The sequence below is a fragment of the Rhynchophorus ferrugineus genome, unplaced genomic scaffold (assembly GCF_030347505.1).
Source record: "Rhynchophorus ferrugineus isolate W39M unplaced genomic scaffold, kcgeb_rfMv2 rfM3, whole genome shotgun sequence".
Classification (NCBI taxonomy): domain Eukaryota; kingdom Metazoa; phylum Arthropoda; class Insecta; order Coleoptera; family Curculionidae; genus Rhynchophorus; species Rhynchophorus ferrugineus.
This window is the reverse complement of record NW_027472582.1, coordinates 49,832,478-49,860,447: the sequence shown is the minus strand read 5'-3', so window position 1 is coordinate 49,860,447 and position 27,970 is coordinate 49,832,478. Positions and strand designations below refer to the sequence as shown.

General features: G+C 32.8%; 2 protein-coding genes and 2 long non-coding RNA genes across 7 annotated transcripts in view; 2 read left to right on the top strand and 2 right to left on the bottom strand.

Annotated features, from left to right (window-relative positions):
* Window positions 1-19,194, top strand: part of LOC143193218 (patched domain-containing protein 3) — a 39,757-nt gene extending 20,563 nt beyond the window's left edge. Inside the window, exons 10-17 of one of the 2 annotated variants that reach the window (XM_076399283.1) lie at window positions 7,119-7,285; window positions 7,341-7,589; window positions 10,395-10,710; window positions 15,623-15,765; window positions 15,826-15,987; window positions 16,038-16,211; window positions 18,688-18,909; window positions 18,971-19,194. In XM_076399283.1, coding sequence (XP_076255398.1) covers window positions 7,119-7,285; window positions 7,341-7,589; window positions 10,395-10,710; window positions 15,623-15,765; window positions 15,826-15,987; window positions 16,038-16,211; window positions 18,688-18,909; window positions 18,971-19,120 — 1,583 coding nt within the window. In that variant the 3' untranslated portion in view covers window positions 19,121-19,194. Of the gene's footprint in view, window positions 1-7,118; window positions 7,286-7,340; window positions 7,590-10,394; window positions 10,711-15,622; window positions 15,766-15,825; window positions 15,988-16,037; window positions 16,212-18,687; window positions 18,910-18,952 lie in introns of both variants that reach the window. The other variant, XM_076399284.1, reaches the window with a different exon arrangement.
* On the bottom strand, window positions 3-6,213 carry LOC143193234 (uncharacterized). Of its 2 annotated transcripts, none has more exons than XR_013004967.1 (5): window positions 6,071-6,213; window positions 4,429-5,299; window positions 4,021-4,370; window positions 3,817-3,965; window positions 3-265 (listed from the first exon to the last, which is right to left on the bottom strand). It is a non-coding gene; the product is annotated as an uncharacterized LOC143193234 (long non-coding RNA). The 2 variants fall into 2 exon arrangements; XR_013004968.1 differs by having other exon boundaries at window positions 3,817-3,900.
* A 397-nt stretch (window positions 19,195-19,591) lies between the features above and the next one.
* On the top strand, window positions 19,592-21,937 carry mTerf5 (mitochondrial transcription termination factor 5). 2 transcript variants are annotated; one of them, XM_076399293.1, is made up of 7 exons: window positions 19,592-19,805; window positions 19,864-20,095; window positions 20,151-20,350; window positions 20,420-20,721; window positions 21,127-21,352; window positions 21,403-21,655; window positions 21,713-21,937. In XM_076399293.1, exons 1-7 carry the CDS (start codon window positions 19,688-19,690, stop codon window positions 21,897-21,899), a joined length of 1,518 nt encoding a protein of 505 aa, XP_076255408.1. In that variant the 5' UTR covers window positions 19,592-19,687; the 3' UTR covers window positions 21,900-21,937. The 2 variants fall into 2 exon arrangements, with proteins under 2 accessions (XP_076255408.1, XP_076255409.1); XM_076399294.1 differs by lacking the exon at window positions 20,420-20,721 and having other exon boundaries at window positions 19,605-19,805; window positions 20,151-20,280.
* A 1,498-nt stretch (window positions 21,938-23,435) lies between these two features.
* On the bottom strand, window positions 23,436-23,890 carry LOC143193233 (uncharacterized). Its single transcript, XR_013004966.1, has 2 exons — window positions 23,750-23,890; window positions 23,436-23,664 (listed from the first exon to the last, which is right to left on the bottom strand). It is a non-coding gene; the product is annotated as an uncharacterized LOC143193233 (long non-coding RNA).
* Between the last annotated feature and the right edge of the window lie 4,080 nt (window positions 23,891-27,970).

The window sequence follows — 27,970 nt, the reverse complement described above, 5'->3', positions numbered from 1 at the left end:
TATTATATTTTAATCATTTATTCAATATTTACATTTCCTTTTTTTACATTATATAATGTATACATATTTATAATAGAACGACACTCACCAAGTTCCTGACCCAACCAATAAAACAATAACGTTTAATTCAGGTTTATTCATCAAGATTCAATTGAGCTTCCCTTAATTTTTATGTACATTTTTTGTATAATTATTTATCTTTGCATTCAAAATAGACTTTAGCTTTAACACTTCTGCATCATCTGCAAACAGCAAACAACCGCACCTGAAACCACAACAATCGAATGGAAAGGTTATGGCCTCGGTATTTTCGGATTTGCGTAGCGTAATATTCATCGGCTATTTTGAGAAGATAAATACTATCAACAGTGAATATTATATAGCGTTATTGGAACCTTTGAAGTCCTAAATTGCAAATAAACGATCGCATATGGCAAAGAAACAAATTTTGTTTCATCAAGACAACGTACCGTGTCACAAGACATCAAAAAAATCCCCGTCTGTAAGAAATTTCGCACGAATGAAGAAGTTATCGCTGACTAACTGAGGCCAGTTTTGGGGCAAAAGATAAATCGTCCTACAAAAGTCGAAATGCAATGTTAGAGCGGCGATGGAATGATTGTGTGGCTCTTGGTGGAGATTACGTTGATGAATGAAGCCAATTTTGATTTGATTTGAAAAGGCATTTTCTTTGTTACGCCCGGGACTGTTCAGCCCATGTGTTATTCTATAAGACTCACACTAAATTTCAAATAACTTGGTTCAGTACAACTTGAGATATAATATGAATTGTTTCGAAAAATGTAGTTTTCGAAAACACGTTTAAAATTTTGTTTTTGGATGCCGCGTTACTATCAAAGTACACAGCTAACATATATCTTCTAAAATAATTGAAATGTTGAAAGATCATCTTACTGCCATATTCTTTAGAGGTTAATTTTTAAAAATATAAAAAAATCAATTTTTTCAAATTTGTGGATTAGAATATCCCCTAGACAAGAAGCTTATGATTATAATTTTTACTTTTTTATACATAAGATCACCATAAAAGAATATGTGCGTATCTCATTTTTATTAATAAAACAGAAGTTTAAAAAAGCAGTCGAGTTATGAGCTTATTAACATTAAATGGATATGCCATATCATTTGGGGTAACTTACTGACTTTTTCAGGCGTAGTGAATTTGTTGCTATAATTTTCTAATGTATTTATTATTTCTTTAAAACATTTTGTTACTGAAGGAAATAAAAATTTTCAGGGAAAAACGCTTTTTCTATTTTAACAACACAGATGTACGTGCAAACACAGATAAAACGATCAAACGATATAGACATAGAATTAATAATAATATATAATATTTAAATATATTCCGTACATAATGTTATGCATTTGAAATACAAAAAAAAATCGGAATTTTGTCAATACGTTAAATCGGCAATATATGGAATACCCTATATACTTAGTATTAAAATAATGCCGATGTTATGTAAAATTTTAAATAAACAATCTTTATAACAAATATGCAGTAAGTTTGTTCAGCAGTTTATTTATTTCAATCAAAATATCAAAGGTTAATTTAGATGTTTATCACGACCTTAGAATAATTTGTCATTTCTTTTTTTATGAGAATTAAGACTAGACACTATTTTAAGATATATTTTAAAACAACAACTATTTGCCGCATGGATCAGGGGAAGTGTTAGTCGGGAGAGGCAATGTCTGGTGTTTATAGCAAGTTTTTATAATTTGCCGCATATAGTTAAGCTTTGTGATTATTACAAAATTACTTCACCTCATAACTACTCGGATTTTTCAAATATAATGACGCTGCAATTGCATTTATTCGACCCTTGAAGATACGCTATTTCATCAAATTGACTTGTGTTTTTTTTTTCGTTTACTAGAATGGCCAGCCAGAACCAAATGGTCTTCGGCTGATGTCGCTTCAGGTTCGGTATATGATTGTTTTGCGGGCGACAGAGACCCTGGGTTACCACTGGGACTGTCGTAATTTGTTTACTACAGGGGTTTGTGGACAGGTAGAGATTTTATTAAGGTGTAATCGTGTTCTAAGGTTCCTATGGAGAACCTCACACTGAGCATGTTTATGAAATTTTTCACAAAGGGGATTCGAGGTGTGTATTGACGTTCCTCATAAACTAAGCTCTAAGTAACTCACGAACTTTTTTGGATTGGAACACTTGGAGTAGTTCAAGTTGTTTCTCCGAGACATACTTGTACCACACCTGTGCTCCATTGAGGCAGATTGGACGGACTAGCATTTTATACAGAGTCGCTTTCTGTGGGATTGGGAGTTTGCTTTTTCTGCATAGTAGAGGAAATAATAGGCTGTACACACCATTTCCTTTGCAAATGGCGTGCTGGATTTGGGCAGACCATTGAAATCTGCGGTCGAACTGGATACCGAGGTATGAGACTTTCTGGAGTCAAAGGATAGAGACTTTATCGATTTGGAGGCGATTTTTGCTCGGGTTAATCTGAAGCCGCCAGAATTTATACCACGCTATCGCTTGGTTCAGTTGTACTTGGAGTCTATTGCGTATTGCGTCGGGACAGTATCCGGTTGTGAAGAAAGCGGTATCATCTGCATAAAATGCTGTGTGGGAAAGTTTGTAGAGCGGGAAATCAGCCATATAAAGGTTGAATAGGGCTGGGGCTAATGGAGCGCCTTGCGGGACTCCCGCGGAGATTTATTTACGAGAGGAGACTGCGTCACCGATCCTCACCTGAAAGGACCTACCATCCAAGTATGAATCTATCAGGGATATTAGGTCATTCGGTAGACCTAGTTGTTTAGCTTTAAATATTAGACCGTGGTGCCATACTTGGTCGACAACTTGGCAGTTGGACGATTGGAGGAGTAGTGAGTTGGTTCGCTTGGAGCAATTAAAAATCTCAAGTTCCATCTCATCTATTATTCCGGCGATGCCCGCACCAGCAGTGTTTGGTCTGCTTGTGCTCCAAAGTGGATGATGTGCATTAAAATTTCCTACGATGAATTTGGAGCTATTTCCTTCAAATAATGACTTAAGTTCATCTTCAATGAATCTATCGTTTTTCCGATAGATTGATGTGAATTAAATTCGCCTGCTATTCAATTCTATTGCTATGGCGTGTGTGTTCAAGACTTGAGAGAGACTGCGATTGCAGTTTGATGTGCTTGATGTTATTTTTAACAGCGATGGCTGTGCCACCGCCGTGGCCTGTTATTCTGTCGTTTCGATAAATTGAGTAATTAGGAATCTTAACGCGGATGGAGGGTTTCAGAAACGTTTCCTGGAGAAGCAATATGTCGACATAATGAGTCGCCAGTGCGGTGATAAGTTTCTCCTTCTTACCACGCACGTAAAATGCATTCCAGGACATTACTATCAGTTATCGTAGAAGGGAATTAACCATGGCGAGCCGACAGTAATTCTTCCAATAGCCTTGTACTGATGGCGTTGAAAATGGTCTCCTTGATCATCAGAAGATGTTCTGGAGAGTATTTCGCCAATGGAGATCGGGTTTGTGTTGTAGTGGAAGGACCAGCCAGATTACTGTTATCCTGAGTTCCCCATATATGAGTGGGAGGAGGGATTGGTGTTTTGGATTTGGGTATTGTTGGAGCAGGTCGACATTTGCATCCCGATTAATTTGCGGTGTGTGGTTCTCCACAGTTGGCGCATTTTGGCGGGGAATTTCTGTCTTTGGGACAGGTGCGTGAGTCGTATTTGCCTGCGCAATTGACGCAGGCCGTAGTGGTTTTACAGTTGGCCGATGAATGACCGTAGATTTGGCAGTTTTCCCTATTACCTTGTCAAAATTCAGTTGTAGAATATTATTCTGGGATTCATATTGGCTACTTGTATTTGCTTCAATATTGAGTCTTATAACATTCTTAACAAAAAAAACTTATGTTATTAATTTTTTGCTCGTAACTCCTCTTAACTTTCCTACCCTACCTAAAATTCATTTGTAAGATAATAATCATATCGATAGTTTTATGGAAAATACTACCTTGATGATAACTCCTTATACAGTTATAAGCTTCTTGACTTCTTGTTTTCTGAGAAATTCTTTAAGCAATATTTTTTTGTCTTTTTCGTCCTGTGGCTTCCAACTTTCAAAGACTTACGAATTCTTAAAATATAGATTAGATTTTTTAACATCTATATTATGGATCCGACAGAGATGCTGCCGAAATTCAGTATGTATGGATACTAAAATCATTAAATTGGGGACACAGAGAAGGCAGATGATCCGTCTTGTCATCGGCTTTAGTTGGGTAGCAAGCTCATGGTGAAATCTTTCTTTCTCTTGCTACAAAGTATGTCATATTACAAACTTGACATATTAATTTACTTTCACTGCAAAATTTAAGTCATTAAATTTTATCCTTTTTGTAACAACTGAAACTAAACCTACCTTTGACTCTCTATATTTGTAATTCTGTTAAAACGCTGAAATGTTAAACCAAAATGCCTTCTTTTTAAGTAAAAAAGAAACGTCGCAATATAACTTTAAAAAAGCCATATCAGACGCTTTAATAGTTAAACAAATAAATGCCCAACATTAAATCAGAGCATAAAAGATTTATCGCTTTCATTTCGTATCGCCATTTCTTATGAGGAACACTTAGCTTGCAGCAGCCTGCAACGTTGCCGAATATAAAGCAAGCACTGTATATTGTACTAAATAGTAAAAAACATATCTAATCCATTATTATTTTTTGTTTCAAGACAAAATATAAAAGTTAATATCAGAAAGTTTTGTTAAATAAATGATTTTTCTAAAATAAATTATATCCATAAGGCGAATAACCTAACGGTAAATCTGGCAACATCGACTTTTGGCATTTCGGCTTGTCGGGGGCATTTTGCGCCCACGATATACGATATACGAATAGAGTCGAAAGTAGTCGAATCGCTGGCCCACGATGATTTTTAATGTATACTTGCAACGCCACGTACGCTGAACACTTACAAGTCCGTATCACGATGGCACACTATTTAAACGGTCCTCGTCCGTGAAAAAGTACTCTAAATTGGAATTGGACGTAAAGTCAATTAATGTCTTGAGTAGCGTTGGGAACTATCGACTGCAAACCACTATCGACTGTTTAGTAATTTACTACTTTTTACTATCGACTGTTTCAGTCGCTTTTTTCGGTCCGACTCATCTTATTATTATTTGCTATCGACTGTTTCAGTAGTGTACTTTTAGTTACTATTTTCGGTTCTACTAGTTCCATTCGATTGATTTTTTAACATTCTGGCTCAGCTGTCTTAGCCGCGACCTTGAAAAAAATATGCCTAATTTATGCTTACATATGTGGTTTTTTTTTTTTGGTAGTTTGCTTGTAAGTAACAACATATTAATATTAATATAGCATTTTAGAACGCTATTTTTGAAAAGTATTTTTGAGTGTAATAGGGTAAAAAGAATAAAATTGTGAATGTTAAATAGTAAAATACTTTTTATTGCTTTAATGACAATACTTTTTCTTGATTGACTTTTTCGTTTCGATCTAACTCTCTCGATTTTTGTTCAAGTATTTTGATTATCAAAACTTCTTTCCTGAGATCTTTAAAACTAAATTTAGATTCAAAAAGTTCCATAAATTGCATCGATTCCAAACGATGTGAAGAAGGTTTTACAGTAGCAGTTGTTAAATTTCGTAAAGAAAATATCAACGGTAAAGTGGTGATAACCATATTCAATATTCATACTAAATATTTCTAATAAATTAATTTTCTGATAAGAAAACTCTTCTTTAACATATAACAATTTATTTCCATGGCCATTAAAAATACAAGAAAATAATAAATTAGTAAGAGAAGGAATACGTACAACTCCATCTCACTTATCGTACGGTTGGAACAAATATGCAGATTCTAATAAAATATAACATTTATAACGTCTTCATTACTTTTCAAATATTAAAATTAAATACCATGAAACGTATTTGGGATAATTATTCCTTTCCTTTTTCATAAATTCAAAGTAGTACTAAACTATAATATTAATTAACACTGCCAATTGCCTATTTAATTTAATTTAAAATTACCTGATCCAAGCTATTAGCTCCGTCCTTTCCTCTCTCACAATTTATAGTTACTATTTTCTGACGCTAGTTTTTTGACTATCGATTTTTTCTACTGTTTCGACTATTTTCAGTCGATGGTTCCCAACACTAGTCTTGACTATACTGCTTTATTTTATTATTGTTGTGTTGTTATATATTATGTTGCAAAAGCTAAACCAACGAGTTTGCAAATAAGAATCAGTTGCTGAATATCATTTTCAAGATTATGCTGAATATAATTCCGAAGAGCAAATTTTGGTTTTTATCAGGGCTAAATAATTTCTCAATACATGATCACATATTTTTTTGAACAACATGTTACTTTCTTACAATTAAGTTGTGCATTAAAATTCACCACAAATGTATTTTTGACACAAAACCGACGCGAACAAATAAAAAGTTGTTTACAACACTTTGGGGAAATAATCCTATATTAATGAATGTCAAATTTGTTTATTGCGCAATTTTCCTGCACATTGGTATTGCGCGAATATATTAGTACAATCAATTTGTTTATATACTCAATATTTATTTGGTTTATTTCTTATTCTTTATTATCTGGTAAATATTCCAACTAGTCAATGCCGACCACTAGGATATTGACAAATAACGATAAATTATTTTATCATTTAATATAAATGGTAATAAAACTGGATTTGTTATAAATTGACGCGAATTAAGTAAATATATATTAATAGTTTGGGCATGTCATGAATGAAATGTAAACAAATTTCTCGTAGATTTCTGTGGTGAAACTGATCTCTTAGATAGAAAATACAACTAACGGACAGCTCCGAAAAGGACTTGGACCAGCATCATAGAAACCTATCTGAAAAATAGCAGACTAACATTGAAGAATGTTGAAGTTGTGCGCCGTCAACAGCAGCGTATTGACTGAGAAATAGACACTCTCCCCAATCACCAGTTGCGGATTGATGATAAAATCTAGTTTTTCGTTAAATAACAAACCTTGACTTTAGAATTAAATAAAAATTAGATGCCAAATAAATAAATTATTTTTATTTTGTAGGAGTGGATGATATGTTGGTAATTATGAGTTGTTGGGACGATCTGTCCGACGAGGAATCTAGATTACCACTACCAGAACGAATTGGTTTGATGTTGAAACACGCTGGAGTTTCGATCACAATAACATCTTTCACAGATGTAATAGCTTTCATTATCGGATCTTCAACGGTGCAGTAAATCATATTTAACATTACAATAAATCGAATAACGGTACCATTTGTAGATCCTTCCGTGTTTGGAATCATTTTGTATCTACGCCGCAGTGGGCGTATTCATGACGTTCTTCTTTGCCTTAACGTTTTTCTCAGCCTGCTTTGTTTTGGATCAAAAAAGATTAGAGGAGCGCCGAAATGGAATAATACCATGTATTACCCACAAGAACTATATCCCTAACAAGTGCAGTCAAAAAAATCTTACCAATAACTTTATCGGTACTATATATTCCAAGATCATTTTAACAACTCCTGGAAAGGTAAGTTTCAAATATAGTATCAAGTACGGTGTGCCAATTTAACATCCAGCTAGATCTAAATATTATTGCACTGTATTGAAATATATTTATCAAAACTAATATAAAAAATATATTTTAATTGTTATTATTTAATCTAGTCCAAATAAATAATTTTATCCAAATAAGTTTTGCTCGGTTTCAAATGTGATATTGGTATAAATTAGTTTTAGAATAAAATGAGTAAACTGATTATTTAAAATATAGTCCACCGCTAACTGTTTAGTCACTATTTAGTCGAATTAATAATTTAGTAGTAACTACAGTAAGTGCTTTAATTCACATCCAAGTCTACCTGAAATCATCAGCTGTGTTCAGCTCAGTTCATGAACCACTGATGCTAGTATAACAAATAAAAGGGCTCGAAAGGCAGTTACACTACGAGAGCTAGCGAAGAGGTTATCCAATATCCGTAGGGGAACAAAATTTGTTAACATTCTTGATCCTTTGAGCCGGATCAAAAATTAGAGAAGAAAAATACTATGCATATCCTTATTCTAATATACTATGAAGTATTCACAATGTTCCGAATAAATATTGTTTTGATAAATTTAAACCATATTGATATTAGGTTTCTTTATACAACCCCATGATTGCAAAACGTAGGCACTAATTTACTAAACTAATTTATTGAAGTAATAACATTTTTTGAGTATCATACAAAATTCTTCTAGTTTAGTCTTATTTATTGTTCCACTTGAACTTCCAATGATATGCCCAAGTGTTTTGCTGAGTACGCATCCGGTATTACTGAGCAGACCAATTGTGCGGATAAATTTCGAATAAAATTAATTGCCACGGGGGGTTTACGCATAGGGATTTCACCTACAAAAAAATTACCTGACAGTGATAATTAGCTCTAGAGGTTTCTGCGAATTGCGAAGCAAGTGAATCATTCTATTATCGGATATTTCGATTATTGATCTCTTATTTAACTAACGTCTCTAAAAAATAACTGAGCACCTTTTACATAAGGTCTAGTAATCGTTTTAAATAAATATATCTCTGTCATTATAATCGATATACGATATATTTCAATTATATAATATATAATTGAAAAACATCATCAAAAAAAAACTTATTAAGTGTCTGACTAAGGACAAATAAATTTTGAAATTATCAATATTTGCCATATCACAATTACCCATCTCTTAATTGTTATCATTATACCTTAGATTTCCTTACACTATCCTTAAGTGGTTGAAAAGAAATGTTATACTCAATATTAATTCATTAAAAACCCCGTTTTTTGTAAAAAAAAATATTAATTAATAATAAATTTCGCAAATTACCAATTTATTATTAAAAATTTCGTCAAATGAAGAGGTGATCGTCAAAAGTTGGAGGGTCGCTATAATCCGTGTATCATCCTTGAAGGGAATTATGTTGAATAAAAAAAACTAATTTTGACAAAAAAATGTGTTTTACTATGGTAGGCCGGAGACTTTTCAATTGACCTGTTAACTCACAACCCCCTTCTGATTTAAAATAATCTGCCGAAAAAATCATTATAAAATATGCCTAAACATTACATTATAAATATTTTCTATTTTCAAACCTCTCAATTTACTTTTTTCGAAATAATATTACATTTGTACTTACTGCTAATTCTTTTTGGAGATTTTAATGTCGACTGGGCAACTCTGATACCAACACTGAAGTTGTAGCTATGTTTACTTTTCGATAATTTAATAATACTTGTCCCAAACCTGGACAACTCAGCATTAGCCAATCATCGGCTATCCAAGCTTGGACACACTGGCGTTGGCCAATCGTCAGCTACCAGCAAAAACAAAGGTAGTCCAAACCGGGCCCCGTTATATTTTGCTATATGGATCAATTCAATTATCGATATGAACTTTAATGAAAGACTCACTATTTAAATAACAAGAAATTATTTATTAGGAATTGTTTTTGGTTAAGGAATTCTCTTTCACATTTGGGTCTATAATGATTTGATCTGGTATGCAAACATTCTTTTCTGGATGTTTAACGTAGGAATTCAGAGAGAATCCCTTAAGTTTATCATTCTTTACTTTCAAAATCCATTTCGGAATTACAGAAGAATCCTTTGAAGATAATTTTATGTGTACTTTCACATCCTGGAAATAATACTCTTATTATGAATTTTAACAAATCATTCTTACCTTAAATGCTATAAAAATTACGTCATCACATCAAATTTCCTTAAAAATATACAATAACATGAAAAACAAATATAAACTAGGATCTTCTACAAAATGTCAGATCAAACCATAGGAGTTCGGTTATAATATGCCTCTATACGACTTTCCATTCTATGTCTCTATATTTTGTGATATTGCATTCATACATGAAAAGAAAAGACCAATTTCCGGTCAAACAAGTAGACCAATCGTACTGCTACTTTATAAAGCTCAATGTCGATGTCACGTTGATCGTATAATTCAGAGAACTTCTAGAACTTGAAATGGGAAGTTCCGCGCTCAACTTATTTGCCTGACGCTGCTTCTTTGACCATCATTTGTTCTAATCAATAGGGTATGGTGATTGATGATTATTTTAAATTCTACAAGTGTCTTTTGCGACGGAATTTGTCGAATCACTTGTTTACATAAAGCAAATTTGATGAAAAATCTATAAAAGTTACACATCAAATAAAATATCTATCATACAGAAATATTTTACAAAAAAGCATACATTTTTGTATACTTATTTTAATGATTGTAATAAATTAGTTTTAATTTACAATTTTCTGACTTACTAATTATCGAATATTTACATTTTCAGATAATTGTCATACTTATAACTGTCGTTTGTCTTGGATTCAGCACAGAAAGTGCCTTGAAGTTGGAGCAACGATTTGATCCGAAATGGTTTCTACCGAAAGGTACTCATTTAGCCGACTTTCTCGCGGTGAGAGATCAGTATTTCCCCCACAATGGGTTCGATTCGGGTTTGTACATGGGTTCATTGGAATACAGCCAGGAACTGATGAAAATTCGGCGTGTCGTCGATCAACTGGAAAACATGACTGATATAGTCTCGCACGTAGTATCTTGGGTCGAACCATTCCGAACTTTCGTATTAGTCAACTTTAAACACGGTAAGAAAAGTTTTTTTTAAGAGAAAAGTTTTGAAAAAGAATTTTGTGTTAGATGCTTATATTATGATATATTGATCACAAATATCTGTTGGTGATAATGCGAGATATCTATATAAACAACTGTTAAGCAATATAACATAACTGTTAAATTCCTGGTTTTGATATTTACTGGCATGAAATTACAGTTTTTCATGAAACCTGCTGGGAATTAAATGTCTACCGATGTCACTTAATGAAAGAGAACAATTTATAGTTGCAAAAAAGACTAGTAATAGTAGGTAACAAACACAAACTTCTCCTCTTGAAAGACAATGCTTGATTATACATTGTAAAGGCCTGGTTGCCACACGAATAATTCGTTTGATGTTAAATCATTGTATAGACATATAGCCAGGAAAAAGGCAAATAATTATAGGAAATGATGAAAAATATTTTGATTAATATATATTGTACCATCTTTCCTTGTTAATAGCGATTTCAAAAAAATATCGATATTTTTGGCCGATATAACATAATAAATAAGAAAAATATGGATGTTTCGATAAATTGATATATTAAAAATAATAAAAATAAAAACAACCAGGAAAAATTACATCGGTCAAAAAATTATCGATGTTCTCTAAAAATTTGAAAAAGTAGCAATATTTTTATTAAAACGCTTTGACAAAATAATAAACTGAATTGGATGTATAATATAGTGAACAAATGTACAGTTTACAGTGCGCATTGTACCTGTACAGTCAAAATACACAATTTTTAAATTAATTAAAAATGGGCAGTTTTTTATGACTTTTGATAAACTTAACATTAATATATATCGAAATATCGATATTTTTCTCGGTGGCCAACACCCCTATACCCCATATTTTATTTTCCGGACTTAATAAGTGTTCTTTATTATTTAACAATAGAATTATTGTCTGGAAAATTAATTTTACGAATTTTAATATTTAAATATCATATAAAAATTACAGCCATACTAATATATTAAAAAAATATGTAAATAAAAGGTAGCGTTATGGCATATTATAAACAATCATAAAAATATCTGGCAATAAATTAAATATTTTTATTAAACGTATAAAAAGTCATTAAAAATATTATCCATTCTGAAGTAATTTAAAAAGTGAGTATTTTTACATGTACAATTACCGTGCGCACTGGTAAACGCAATCCCTGCCGCCAGCCAGATGGGCCGAGTGCTAACCGAGATAGTGAAAGAGATCAAATGTCAAAATATTAACAGGTCAATTGAAAAGTCCCCGGCCTGACAAAGAGATGGCCCTACTAGAATTAAATCCATATGTTTTTAGTTAACCCTAACCCTCAAAAGATGCATGTATAAATTTGACAGCTGTCGGATCATTAGTTTGTGAATTATAGCATTTTGAGTGAAGCAACTTTTGTTATTGTGAAAACAAATGAATAAAAAGGAATATCGCGTGTTGATAAAATATTGATTTTTGGCGGGAAAAAATACAGTTGAAGCAAAACTTGGCTTGATGCCGAGTTTCCGAACACTGGATTAGTATGCTAAGTTTAGACGCGGTGAAATGAGCACCGAAGACGGTGAACGCAGTGGACGCCCAAAAGAGGTTTTTACCTACGAGAACATTAAAAAAATCCATAAAATGATTTTGAATGACCGTAAATTGAAACTGAGTAAAATAGCAGACAGTCTAAAGATATCAACTGAACGAATATTTAGGTATGAGAAAGCTCTGTGCAAAGTGGGTGCCGCGTGAGCTCACTTCTGATCAAAAACAAAGATAAGTTGATTCGGAGCAGTGTTTGAAGATGATCAAGCGTAATTAACCCGAATTTTTGCGTCGATATGTGATAATGGATGATAGACCATCATTTCACTCCAAAATCCAATCGACAGTCATCCGAGTGGACTGCACACGATGAAGCTCCAAACCGTGGGAAACCCAACAGTCGGCTGGAAGGTTATGGCGTCTGTATTTTGGGATACGCATGGGATCATTTTCATTGACTACCTTGAAAAAGGAAGGACCATCAACACCGACTATTACATAGCGTTATTGGACCGTTTGAAGGACGAAATCGCGGAACAACGGCCGCATTTGAAGAAATAGAAAGTGCTGCTTCACCAAGACAATGCACCGTGTAACAAGTCAGTGAAAACGATGGCAAAAATCCATGAATTGTGCTTCGAATTGCTCCCTCATCCACCGTATTCTCTAGATTTGGCCCGCAGCGACTATTTCCTGTTCTCAGATCTCAAAAGAATGCCCGCGGGAAGAAATTTTCGTCGAATGAAGAGGTGATCGCCGAAAATGAGGCCTATTTTGAAGCAATGGACAAATTGTACTACAAACATGGTATCGGTACCCTTGAAGGGAATTATGTTGAATAAAGAAAAACTAATTTTGCCAAAAAAATGTGCTTTACTATGGTAGACCGGGGACTTTTTAATTGACCCGTTAGCTTACCTGAAATTCTTATTTTCTCTACATTGCCTAGCTTCCGTACTATAAGAATTGTTTCAACAAATAGCTTTCTATCGCTAGATTTATTACTTCTCACAGCTAAAAAGATTCCTTCATGGAAAAATATTTTCGAAAAGCACAAAACTAATAACTAATATAAACACATATTATAGTATATTTAGAGATACAGAGAATATCATATAATATCTACATCTGGTAGTGATCAACGCTCCTAGTAGGCAATAATGTTTGCTTGTATCTGCAATTGTTTAAGATTTTGTTAGTTTAGTTCTGATACAAATTAGAATATTGCTAAACTCTTTTATGGTATAACACCTTGAAAGTGAGCATGAAATTTCCCTGTAAAATATGAGTTACGGCAAAGGAATGTAATTTGGAAGCAACTATTCAATTTTTAAATGTTGATCAAGAAGAGTTCATACGCCAAAAAAAATGTGCTTAATAGATCTGGGGGTGGTAACAATTCTGACAATTTACCTTTCCACCAGCTCAACATAACCCAGTAGATTCATCGCTGTATTTTGATGCCTTATAATGTTTACAGACGATTGTAGTTTCTCCAGTTATAACTAACACATTTGCTGAAAAGTCCCGGGCGTAACAAAAGCAACGCGTTTTTTTTTTCAAAATTCACACAATCATTCCAGCGCCGGCCTATCATTTTAATGCCACTTTTGTAGAACGATTTATCTTTTGCCTCAATATAAGCCTCAGTTTCAGAGATAACTTCTTCATTCGAGCGAAATATCCTATCGGTGTATTTTTTTCTTTGCCAAATGCGGTCGTTTATTTGCAATTTCGGCCTTCAAAGGCTGCAATAACGCTATATATTATTCACTGTTGATGGTATTTCCCTTCTCAAAATAGTCGATGCATATTGAAAATACAGAGGCCATACATAACCTTTCCAGTCAGTTGTTGTGCTTTCGGGCGCTTTGGACGAGGTTCACCAGTTGCTGTCCACCAGTTAGCTAACTCACGCAACTTCACTTTTCGATCATTCAAAACTATTTTATGGATTTTTTTATACTTTCTGTTGTTACCACCTCATTTGGACGTCCACTGCTTTCTACATCATCAGTGTCTCTACGACCACGTTTAACATAAGCAAACCAAGGTTTTATTGTTATTTTTTTATGGAGCGGAGTCCTTATAACACTTTTCAAGCCACTGTTTCGGCATTTCAACGGTATTTTTTCCCATCAAGAAGCAGTGTTAAATTAAAAGACGAAATTGTTTTTGATCCGTTGTTTTCAATATAACAAAAGTGGTGTCACTCTTTACACAATAACTCACAAACTTATGAGTAGAATGTCATGAAAATTTTAACAATTTTCTTTTTAAGGTTTGTACTAACTAAAAACGTGACTTTTCAGTCAATGTGTTAATTTATTTGATTCATTCAGTTTCATCGTGTCGTGCTGCTGTGGTTGTGTTTCATGTGCACGAGTTAGTTGCATTCTAAATTTCTCCCCTTAACTTCCCGCCACTCTCAAACGCAATTGTGACATTCCAATACAGCTATTGTTATTTTCTGTCTCTCATTGATTATGTCATTGATTGACTCTTTGACTCATTGTCTACTCATTGATTGACTTCGACGACTTAAGTCAGGTGGTCTTCTCCTTAACATTGTTAATAATAAATGTAAAGAAAATTTTCGTGCACTATATAGCGACACATTCACTATATAATAACAAATGTAAAAATATGTATAGAGTATGCTTTACCATAAACAGTTACAAAATATTTCAATTATATTCTTGGTAAATGTTAAAATAATTATCGACTGCAATGGAAAACCATTCGAAATTAGTATTAGCACATAGTTAAATTTTTAGTTTTCAAATCGTATTTGACATATATATCATTATTCATCAAAAAATACCAGCATTTGTGTGAAATATAAATTGTAAGGTATTAAATGGTTACGTGCTGAGAAATTATCTTCATTTAATACGTTATGTATTTTATCGCGGTTTGATATAAATTTCCAAATGCACCCATAAGTATTTAATAAACAATAAAAACATCGGTCTTTAGTAACAATGACACTTTGCATAGGAAAACAAAACTGTTTTTACTATTTTCCTCGCAATTATTCCATATTTTCTCACCATATAAACCTTCCCTGGAAACATATTTTAAAACCAAAACTAGCCAAATCGATCCAGTCGTTCTCGAATTTTAGAGAGACTAACGAATAACCTTTATATATACATAAATTAACTTATAGTACAAGCAATGTAGGCCTTCCAAGGAACCATTACAGTGATGTGATCTATAAATTAGTAGATCGTTAAAATGAGAGAAGTTATACTGAAAATGGTTATGTTGCAACCATAAATTTGAAATTTCCATTTTATTTCTGCTTATTAAATAATTATTAATAATAACTGATGGATGGGAACTTCTACATTCTTCTGAAATATTTTTAGATATCTACACAGAAGACTTGGACGAAGCCCGATTCCGAGTGTTTTTATCCAAATTTCTTTTCAGTCCACGATACGCCAAATATCAAGGAAACTTTGTATTTGAATCGGAACTAGAATGTGGAACCCCGGCTCCCCAAATAAAAGTAATACAATATTTTATATAATCACTAATATTTAAAACTGTATATTATACGATATTTCAGATGGCCAGTATAGACTTTCGCATGAAAAAATTTCCTGATCCGAGACAACATATCGCGCCAATGCATCACGTACTGAATTTAGCCGAAAGCGCCAATTTCACAACCGGTAATAAATTTGTAACAGCATGGTCTAAATTTTTTGCTATGTGGATTACCGACGAGGTAGGCCCAATCTGATTATTTACGTTGAAATTAATATGTTTATTTTGCAGTTAATCGATGTGGAAGTCATGAGAAATCTGGAACTAGCATTGATTTGCGTCATGGCGTGTACAATTCCACTGATAGCCGATTGGCAAACCTGTTTTTGGATTTTCGTTTGTGTTCTAATCACTATGGTGAACGTGTGCGGATTTATGCAAAGATGGGGTTTAACTATAGATCTGGTAAGCATAAGTATTATTGATTATCTGGCCATTCATCATCACCAATCTCCAACCGGCACTCGGCGAGAGTGCCTACCAATATGCTGCTGTTGGCGGCTTCGAACATTCTTCATCTTCAAATTCCGCCACAGGTGGTTGGATATTTTTCAGATAATTTTCGATGATCTTGATCCATATCTTTTTCTGATACAGAAGTCTGTGAGGAATTCGTTCACCTTTCATTCGATAAACATGGCCAAACCATTACAATCTGCGTCTCCAAATGATCCTCAACTGTCGCATCTTAAACGGATAACTTCGTTGTTAATATAATCTTGGAGAGAAACATACAGAATTTGTCAGACTGTAGCAGTATTCAAGTCTCGTCAAAGTCCAATCTAACCATTAATAAAAGTAGTTGTTTAGGAATTTTTTTAGGAGTGTGAATCAGTTTACATCAGACATTTCTGTAATGTTATTCACTTAAATACTCTATTATCATACGTTATTTTTGTATCATTTCATTGAAGAATGGACTATAATTCTGTTATAAATGTCTCCCTATCTTCGAAAATATGGCGAACCTCCCAGCTTATTTATAGCACTTTGATTTAAGGCATTTGAAAAAGGTATGCTTCACAGCATCGCCCTCGTCGCTAGTAGGTCCCAATATAACAGCCTACAGGGAAGTGAATAAGATGTACCATGTATGCTTTCGATTCTCTAAATCAAATTGGGTTTATTATTTGCTAATTCTATTGTTATGTATTTATAACCTTGTCAATTTTTTATGTGTTTGTGAAAATTTTATGAAATTCACCAAAAATGCTAGATTTTTTATTGATGATCGAGAATTATAGACATAAAGAATATACCAGGAGAACTGGGTCCATAACTTGTTACAAATTAATTGCCCCACTTTTGGCTTTGAAACAAGAGATACATTTTATTTTCATTGCTACCCTTTTATATCTTTTGATATTTCAAATAATAGTTTTAGTGGATTTGTAACATTTCATAAAGCCATAATTCATACCATTCTATTCTATTTATATATATTCTAAAAAATATTTAATATATTCCCTTTGAGATTTCGATATTTTAAAAATTAATCGATATATCGAAGAAAAAATTATATTTGTACAACATCTAGGAAAAGTATTGACATATCAGCCCAAAAAACATCCAGATTCTTTAAAAAAAATTAAAAGCAGCTATAGTTTTAATAAACATTTAAAATTAAGCACCAAAATGCACTGAATCTATTAAAAATAAATAACAGATTTTTTACAATGTTTAAGAAATTTTTTAAATTTTTTATAAAATAAATATAATATCAGCTAACAAAAATATCAATATATCGTCCAAAATTATAGATATTTCTTTCAAAAAATTGTTTTCGACATCCCTAATTGGGAATACACGGAGGAAATCCACAATCAGGTTCTCTCATCGCCCTTATATCGTTAAGCGTTAAACGAATTAATCGAAGTAATGCACAACAGAATCCTAAGACAATCTCTGAGCGCCCCATGATTTTTCAAAAGTGACCAAATCAGAGAATCAAATTTCTTCAGATCCCTTTTCATTAAATTCCTTGCAGACTCCTTAAATTCGCAAAGCTCCTATATCAAATCACTGCCAAAGACGTTAGTGTCCAACTAAACTCTCAGCACTCCCTCCTGCCACAAAAACCATGAATTCCATTCGCCGCCTAGGGCGTTCGCATCCCCAACTAGGCGTCCTTCAGGGGCCTAAAAATAAACTAACATCTATATGACATCAGCAAGGAAACATCAGCTCATAATTCAGACTCCAAAAAAAATTAATCAATGCCTCCTAGACTGTCATGTTAGCCTGTAAGTATTCTGCAGGTATCTACCACAACAGTTTCATAAACTACCGGACATGTCAAGATAAAAACATCATCACAGTAACACAAAACCAACAGAAAAACATACACCAGTGATAGACAGGACTCATGATGACCACGTGACTTTTATGTATGATTTGACATTTCATAATATGAGTGATATGACATTACTCTCTCTTTTAAATTCTATCATTGTTATTCATCAGAATGTAATAAAATCTGTCTATTTAAGGAAAACATGTTAAACCACAATTGACTCAACCCTATCTTGAATATTGTGTTTTGAATATGTCTCACTCAAGCAAAATTTATTCACTAAAATTGCATGTATGGATTTAGATCGATGAAATTTTTAATAATCAATTATTCTTAAAACAGCCAATTTATGAATTGATAACCAATAATAACTTTTTCTCAAGACAGTTTCATTAAAAAAATAGCTAATTTAGTGTTATGATTTCATCAACTTTAGAAACACAGATTTAAAGGCTAAGTCAATTCCCTAAGGGGATAAAACAAATTTTAAAAAAAAATCGTAGTAGAATATTCTTCACAAGAATACCAGGCCCTATTTACTTATTAGATTTATAAAACTAGAAGCTGAATAAACATATATTCTTCCAGGTATCTTGTATTGGTTTAGAACTAGCGATTGGTCTATGTGTAGATTATGCTACTCATATTGGGCATACATTTCTCACAATCCACGAAGGTACTAGATATCAAAGGACAATGAGAACAGTTACTTCCATAGGAGCTGCCGTTTTATACGGAGGTTTGTCCACATTTATTGGTGTTTGTATGATGAGCCAGTCTGATGTGTATACATTTCAAACATTCTTTAAGGTAATGACAGATAAAAACACAACACAAATTTACTCTTAAACAGCCAACAACACTGTTTCAGATCTTTTTGCTTGTTATTATATTTGGGCTGTTCCATGGAATTGTTTTCTTGCCAGTAGTTCTTAGCTGGATAGGCCCTAAACCTTATAAGATAAAATCCAACCCAGTTTCTCAAGACGAACATTTAGAAAATAACATAGAAATGAAGTAGCTTATGAAATAGATATACTTAAGTTTGTGAAATAAAGATAATTTAATAAAAACTGTTATAATTTATTGATATTATATCATCAAGAGCGTTAATTCTGACATATTTAATAAATGATTAAATTATAATAATAATCCATGATTATAATCGTATGACAATAATTATATTTACTATTATATTATTTACTATCTGTTAAATAAATAATATATAGTTTATTTTACGAATCACTGAGGACTCGGGACGGGACGGAATTAATACACCACTTATGGCCTTGGAACAAAAGAGAAGCTTTATTTTCATCCCTGGTAATTTATACCCACTCGATACAAGTCACAGCGCCCTCTACTAACTTTTCTTCCCCTTTTCTATACTGGCTCTTGTATCGAGACAAGTCATATATTTAACAGTTTATTATCATAATTTAGATTACAAAATAAACGTCATTATGCAACTATTAAATAATAATAAAATTTCAGTCTATAACCTGTAATTTATAGAAAAGTTTTGATTGCTAAACCCTAACCTAAATGTATTTTTCCTATAATTTTATATAATATATATTTATGTCTAATGATGCTATATCAAAATATCAATATACAACTATATAGTTATAATAGAAGTATTTCCTTAATTAAACGATATACCTCAAACTACGAAAGTAATGTCAAAGTTTTTATGGATTTATTTAGTAAGTGTAAACTTGGGTAAATTTAAATATATACCTCAATAACAAGTACCTTTTGTAGAACTGCCTAAAAATAAAGCAGAAAAGTTCATAAGGAAACATCCCATTTTAGCCTTTAAAGAGCCAGAACATATAAGATTTTCTTATGATTTCTGCAAAAAAATTGGTTACGCAAATCAAGACATGTTGAAGTATACAAATTTGCTTACGCTTCACCATTTAATAAAAGTTCAACATTATTGGGCTCTAGAGGAGACCGGGTGTCATAATATACATCCAAAACTTTTAAGTAGGTAATTTGATATTTCAAATCAGGTCCAGAATTGATTGTTAATGAGTTATAAATAGGGCTGTATATTATTTCAAAAGGAAAATAGTGTGCCTAAAATATCAAAATTTTCTGAAACCTGAAGTAGATGTAGTTGAAAAGTTTCTAAGCTATTTGAACCCCCCTATAAAAAGACCTGAAAAATTACAGGTAAGTCTAGAAGCCATAGATGATATGACATGGAAGGAACTGCATGAAGAAGTTTTAAGAGATTGGTTGAGTAAGTTCTAACATAATAATTAGTAATTTACTAATAATTGTATATATTTATAATCATGTATATTTATAGAAGTAAGATTAAATGCCTCTGATGATGAAATTAATAAATTATATAGAATACATAAAATGTTCTGTAATAAAAGTTTTCGTGTAATTGAGGAAAATATCCAGTTGGCAGAATCTATTGGGCTTACACATAATAAAATATTAAAATGTGGTTATTTGCTGAACAATTACCCAGAATATCCTAAAACTGTTTTAAGAGATTTTCCAAATTTAGCAGGATTAAATATAAAGTCTGCCATGAAAAGTAATCCAAAGTTAATGATGGTAGATCCTAAGAAAATGCTAAAAATTTATGGACTATTAAAAGTAATAATATAAATATAGTAAAATTGAATGTATGCATAAGTTCTTGCTGTTTGACCAAATATAGTTCAACTAGCAATAAACCATGGCTATGAAAGCTTTTTATTTAATTTTTTATCATTATTATTTTATAAAGAAAATTACAGCAGGAAGTCATCATATATCTATGAAAATTTGTGGAGAAATACTCTGGTTAAAACTATTTGTTAAAGATTGTTTCAATGCTAGGAAGATAGAGAGTCATAACAAAGACATTTAATTTAATTCATTTAAAACCAAGAAAATTGGGTACCACGAAAATTGAAGCCTGCATAACAAAAAAAAATGGTGATAACTTTTGCATATATTCAATACAAAAATTATTCAAATAAAATTGGTAACTTTTTAGATGGATAACATATGTTTTAGGAATACAATATCCCAGATGAACATATACAAAGAAAACATCAAATATTTACTATGAATGTCGATTCAATTAAATCTCGATTAATGGAAATTAAACAGAAAAAAGAATTACAGTTAGTACTTGAGTTCAACAACATTTTGCATGTAGTGATACATCAGAAAAAAATTACTTCAAGGCTCTCATACCTACAAAAATTAAAAATGAGATGTGCTAGCTTTAAACTTTTTGGTAAGTTTTCTTTAACTTGTAGTAATAATTTCAAGAGGTAATAATTTTAGGTCATACAGATGATGCATATTTTGATAATTACATTAAAGAAGGCAAAGATATAAATATGAAAAGTGATTTAATAAATTTTCTGGCCGTATTGTTCCAACAAGACAAAAAAGATATTTCGAAAAAAATTAGTGTACATCCGTTATGCCAATATGTTCCGTTTATTGATATGCAGGCTACTTATGATTTTCTAATAAAAACAGGATTTTCAAAAGATAATATTTACAGAGTTTTACCAATATTACTATATCCGATGTAAGAAATTTATTTTTATTTTTTTTATCAGTGATTTGTTTCATTGTTTTGTTTCAGAGATAAAATTAAAAATGCTGTTAAAACTATCAAAACTGATCCAGATACTGACTATTATATTTTAAATCAGTATCAAATTTTAAATCTGATTATTTACGAATTAGAGAAAGTCCATCATTTTACTGGTAATGGTATATGGACAATGGAAAATGTAACTGACGAACAGCAATTTATTGAATCAGAATAATGTTTTAATAAACAATAAAATACTATTGGTATATTTTGTCATTTATGTATCCATATTGCATGATAAGCAGCTTTCCTTTTCACATTTCTACCTTTCAATTTATGATAAAATTGGTTTACCACTCCGTACCCTATCTATAAAATGTTGTTCCAACCTATCATAAGAACGGTTTGTTATAAATCATTATAATATAGTATACATAATCAGATGAAGAAAACCACGTGTAGATTTCTGATACTAATCTGATTATATCAAGTATCGCCAAGATTGATGCATTGCAATGCACAGAAACAAAACTCGGAATCGTATTTTTGAGAAGATACTATATTTTCATATCAGAAGTTTGACTTGAATAATAGATAAATGTAAAGAACTTCATGATTAATTGTTATTTTAAAATGAAATTTGTAAATATATATTTAAGAACCAATTATTATTAGCTTTATTATGATGTATTGCAGAAATAATTAATATTCTCACTGTTTATTCGCTCAAGTTTTGCGATAGTGATACTCATTGTAACTCATTATTTTCATGGAAAACTATTTTTTCTTCAAAAAATGCGTATATTATTTATTGGTATTAGTATATATGTTCCATTAACAATTTTACTATATTCAAGAAAATTTACGTAGGAGTCCATAACACTGCTTACACTTTTCTGATGTAATTATTTTAGTTATATATGACACAGGTTTGCGATGAAAGCACTTTCACTACTTGTCTTAAGTATTCATTTATCCCTCATTATTTCGTCAAGAATTATGATATTACGAAAGAAATGGTTCAGATTCCATTGTAACATCGCTATACAAAGGATTGTGGTGCTCTTGCCGAAAGCTTTTGATAGAGTTAATAATCTACATCCGTTATATAAATATATCCCCAAATTGTATGCACTTTTCAATATTTCGTTACGAAACTGCGAATATTTTCGAATCAGTTACATTTTGAGGTTGAATTACCATTAACTTAATGCAATTCTATCTATTCCAAAACGTATTTTATTTAAATGGATCATTTTCAAATTATATATAATATAATAATAATATATATGATATCTGTAACCTACGCTACCACCTAATATCACATATTTTTTATCATTTTTTATATTCTATGGCCTCTGCCTTCAAGCGACATACGAATGTTGTTATGAAAGCAATTATCGGCAAATTTTGAACATTTAGACTTTTGATATACTAGTTCGTGTAAGTCAACGCTCTGTAATATAGTACTTTCTGTTTTTCCAAGCTCTTGTTTAAATTTTGATCCAGTAATCTCAATTCTGCATATTTATACTTTCAAGTCACTAAGATCAAAATAACCATTTCATAACCATAGTCTGTATCAAAGACATTACAAATTGATTGTCTTAAGACACTTTTTATTAAAATTCGTTTAGAAAGCAACGCCACAAATACATGTTATTATTGTAAATTCTACTGTGAGATGTTATGTAACCAGATAAACCTGTCGCTTGCTATTCGACCTTGTGTATACCATTAAAATATTTTTATTTTAAATATAACTTTAACCTTAAATATTTAAATGATGTTTCTTTATTGAAAAGATCTTTCGATTATATACGGAAAACAATTTCAATTCAGTTGATGCCACTGCTGGTGTCGCAGTAACCCAATTTGTTATTTTTTATCGTTCCCTGTATGACACAACAGATATAAAAATGTTATCACAAATTCGGGGAGCATTTGTTTGATTTTCGGTTAAAACGATGCTTGGGTGTTTGCCAACTAGCCACACTCTCCTGAAATGACACACTCCGTTATTTATTGACAATATAAAAAAATGTAGAGATACAAAATAGATAAAACGGATGGCAGCGGTGTTACCTGGAGACGAGGCTTGGGCAGTCGATGGTGGCACGTCTAAACCATACGATGGTTGGTTACTGAATCATCGGAAATACCCTTCAATAACATCCCAGATAAACGTATCGGGGTTGCCAGCTATTCGTTATCGCGTTCCAGTTGGCACTGATGGCACCCCGCCCATGTTCAACATCTGGGATTATATTTCTGGGTACTTTGTTGACAGTTATTCCACGATGTAAAATTCAACATGCCTCAAGGTCGCTACAAATAATTCCTTGCGGTGAGAAAATTCTTTTTTTTTGGATTGGCGTTCTGGGACATTTTGATTGTTTAAAATTATCCTTTATATTAGGACATTTTTTATTAGAGTATATTAGAGAGCTAGAAATAAATAATAAATATATATTGTAGGTTTTACGGTCTATCTATTTCGGTCTAAACCTTTGATTGTTTGTTAATTATTTGATTAAGGCTGAAATAGTTTGAATTAACCAAGGTTATTATTATTATTTCTTTGGCCTCATTATTTTAGAGCACATCACAGAGGGAATACGGGTTATATTCCCTCTGTGATTTGAAGTATCGGAAAAACCCAAAAACTACGTGGCACTCTTTAAAGAAAACCCGATCAAGGAGACGCCGTGTTGGTTCGACGCATGAATTATAAACTCACAACTCACTCACATTTATAATAACCAAGCTAGAAAAGGCCGAATATTCCAAGGAAGGTAAGGTGTGTAAGTGTAAGGTCACCGACCAAGAAATAGTCTAGCTCCTTGCAGAGATATACGAGGCCGTAAACTCTATTCTGATGTTGCAATATTTCCCAGCATCTTGGAAACAGGCGCACATCGCGATCACACACAAGAAGAGAGTAAAATCTTCACCTTCGGATTACAGGTCCATCAGCCTGTTCAGTGACATTTCAAGGCTTGCCGAAAGAGCCATTCTCTACGCTCTCAACGCTACACCAAGACAAAGATTATCTCTAATGAACAGTTGCGGTTCCGTGCACATCATTCAGACGGCCAACAGGCCACCCATTTGGCCGCAAACATTTCCAAGCATACTTGGAGCAGTCCTCCCCCAGGACAAAGTTTTTGACAAGGTTTCACACGGTGGTTTAATTGCAAAATGCATCCGACTAGATCCGACAGATCGTTTCAGGTGAAGATGCCAACGTCCCCAAAGCCCACCTTAGCCTCCGATTTATTTACTATTTTTATTTCAGATCTATAGAGAAGAAAACACGTTGACGTCGCGTTCTACGCTGACGCCACGGCTTTCTTCAACACTGCAACCATTCCATGGCTGGATGACGTCATGCACCTAGGTCCTTTTCAACTGACGGTCCACTTAGGATTCCCAAATGGAGACAGGTTCGGAGATAATAAAACTGCTACCTCCTCTGCTTTGCAAAAACAGAGCAGACTGACTCCCGATCCCGAGCAACTGCTTGTTATACAATATGGAACGCAACCAATCGGGTTTATAGTGTGTCATAAAGGTCCAAATTCACAGATAAACTGACATTCCAAATATCAAGCACTTCATGTCGCACGCTTTCTACAAACAACTCAGCTCCAGATCTTGCTTATGAAAATACACTCATCATTCGCCAGCTAGTCGATATGCTAGACGTTTAGCACCTGTCATTGTTGGGTGCCATATCCCCAAAATTAAGCTGTAGCAGTAGTGATATCTTATATTATCAGCTGTTAAGAGCTTGGATTAGTGTCTTGGTAAGCCGAGAGGCTGGTGAAATTCGTCAGTCCAGGGCGAGTCTTCCCGGCTGAATATGCGTCTGGTAGTATTAGACAAGAACAAAAAAACTCGAATTAAATAATACTGGCAGAATTGATCAATTGGAAATGCCTTCCCTCCAATCACAACAACACTAACCTACACACATCTTCAGTGATTCGGTAACATTTTAAAAAGATTGATTGAGAAGTTCTGTTGGACCTCGTCCGACCCGACTACTAAATCCAGTTCAAATCTCTGCAAAATTTTCTTAACCCAGATATGCCTGACACTATTTTTTTTGAATTTTAAGAATATTGGAGCAAATCACATAGTTTTGACATTACACTAAGCAATTTTTTTTAAATTGATTTTTACAGCAAAAAATGGACGTTCCTTTAATCCTACAGTAGGCACTTGAGCACATATTAATATATAAATAAATTTGAAAAAACAGATATGAAACTATTTCTTTTTATTTAAAAAAATTATAATGCTACTTTGCATTTGATGCAGATAATTGTCACGGCCTTATGGCACACTCTGCAAAGCGTTGGTTTTTCTTAAGCACCGAAAACGGTGAACGCAGTGGACGCCCAAAAGAGGTTGTTATCAACGAAAACATAAAAAATCCATAAAATGATTTTAAATGACCGTAAATTGAAATTGAATGAAATAGCAGACAAGCTAAAGATATCAACTGAACGTGTACATCATTTAATTCACGAATATTTGGGTATGAGAAAACTCTGTGCAAAGTGGATGCCGCGCAAGCTCACTTTTGACCAAAAACAACGACAAGTTGATGATTCGGAGCAGTGTTTCAAGATGATCAAACGTAATAAACCCGAGTTTTTGCGTCGATGTGTGACAATGAATGAAACATAAGTCCAATCGACAGTCATCCGAGTGGATTGCATACGATCAATCCGTTCCAAAGCGAGGGAAAACGCAACAGTCGGCTGGCAAGGTTATGGCGTCTGTACCTTGGGATGCGCATGCAATAATTTTCATTGACTACCTTGAAAAAGGAAGGACCATCGACAGCGACTATTACATAGCGTTATTTTACCGTTCGAAGGACGAAATCGCCGAAAAACGGCCGCATTTGAAGAAAAAGAAAGTGCTGCTTCACCAAGACAATGCACCGTATCACAAGTCAGTGAAAACGATGGCAAAAATCCATGAATTGAGCTTCAAATTGCTTCCTCATCCACCGTATTCTCCAGATCTGGCCCCCAGCGACTATTTCCTGTTCTCATATCGCAAAAGAATGCTCGCTAGGAAGAAATTTTCGTATAGTCTGTAATATATATCAGTGTATCACCCTTGAAAGGAATTATGTTGAATAAAAAAACTAATATTGCCAAAAAAATGTGTTTTACTATGTTAGGCCGGGGACTTTTCAATTGACCTCTTACAAATACCAAACAGCCGGTTTTACAACCAGCATCAAGTGCACCATCTAGCAGCTAGTACTTCTCAATATGGAATGTAGAAATATGTACGATGTTTGTTAAAACGAGCGATAGGCTAGATCTGAGTTAATGGTATAAAGTTTGTGAAAATCAGTTGATTCAGTAGTAGCCTACAAATTTCACCTCTTAGTGATGGAATAATGTTTTACAGAAAAAGTGACCTAAAGGTCATCGATCAAAACATCATATACATATAGTATATCATTTATTATATTGGAATTTTATGCGAATAAATTAATCACGTGCTCTAAATTTAACAAATATGACAAAAACTGCAATTACTCTTTTCCCTGTCCATCAAACGCATTAAAAAATATTAAAATAAAGTGGAGCTTATTTTAAAATATCTGAGCATATAATATTACTATTTATGATATATATGATTCTGCATTAATAAAACGATTATTTCCTCTTCATAAACAAACTATATATAGAACGCAGATGTTTATTTTTTATAAACATATCTAATACACTCTTAATTAAAACAGACAGATTAAGATAATGAATATAAAAGTCCAGAGTAGGATTAACCTACAATTAACTGATTATTAATTAAATATATTGGGTATATTTATTGCAAAAAGAGGAAGTTTTGCAGTACCTAAAATTATGGAAATTAAGTACCAAAACAAACTACCAATCGAGTAAACAGCCCATTCATATCAAGTGACAATGAAAATGTCGGATTCAGAAGTGCTATTGCTTTCATAGCATTTTTATAAAATCGTCTACCTTCTAAATAGAGAAAAACTACATGGAAGAGAATCATAATACCATGAAAAAACAAGCTACGCAGCGCACACCAATTAAGAGAACTAAAGCACTAAAGTAAATTCCCTTGTATAATGTGAGATAGTACAAAATAACTTAACGGATCCAACCCACAATCTGCCGTTGAGCTAGTTAATTAAAATATATTACTAAAATTAAAATCGATAAAAAATAAGGTGAAGAAGCACATTATTCATAAAAATAGTGACATAAGGCAGACTATCAAAAAATTTAACCTCAGGTGTAT

Coding starts and splice junctions, on each gene's coding strand:
- mTerf5 (XM_076399293.1), top strand. CDS start 19,688: ATGATGCTATATCAAAATATCAATATACAACTATATAGTTATAATAGA. Junction 20,351..20,419: donor AGTTTTAAGAGATTGGTTGA/GTAAGTTCTAAC, acceptor GTATATTTATAG/AAGTAAGATTAAATGCCTCT. Junction 20,722..21,126: donor AAATTTATGGACTATTAAAA/GTAATAATATAA, acceptor CATATGTTTTAG/GAATACAATATCCCAGATGA.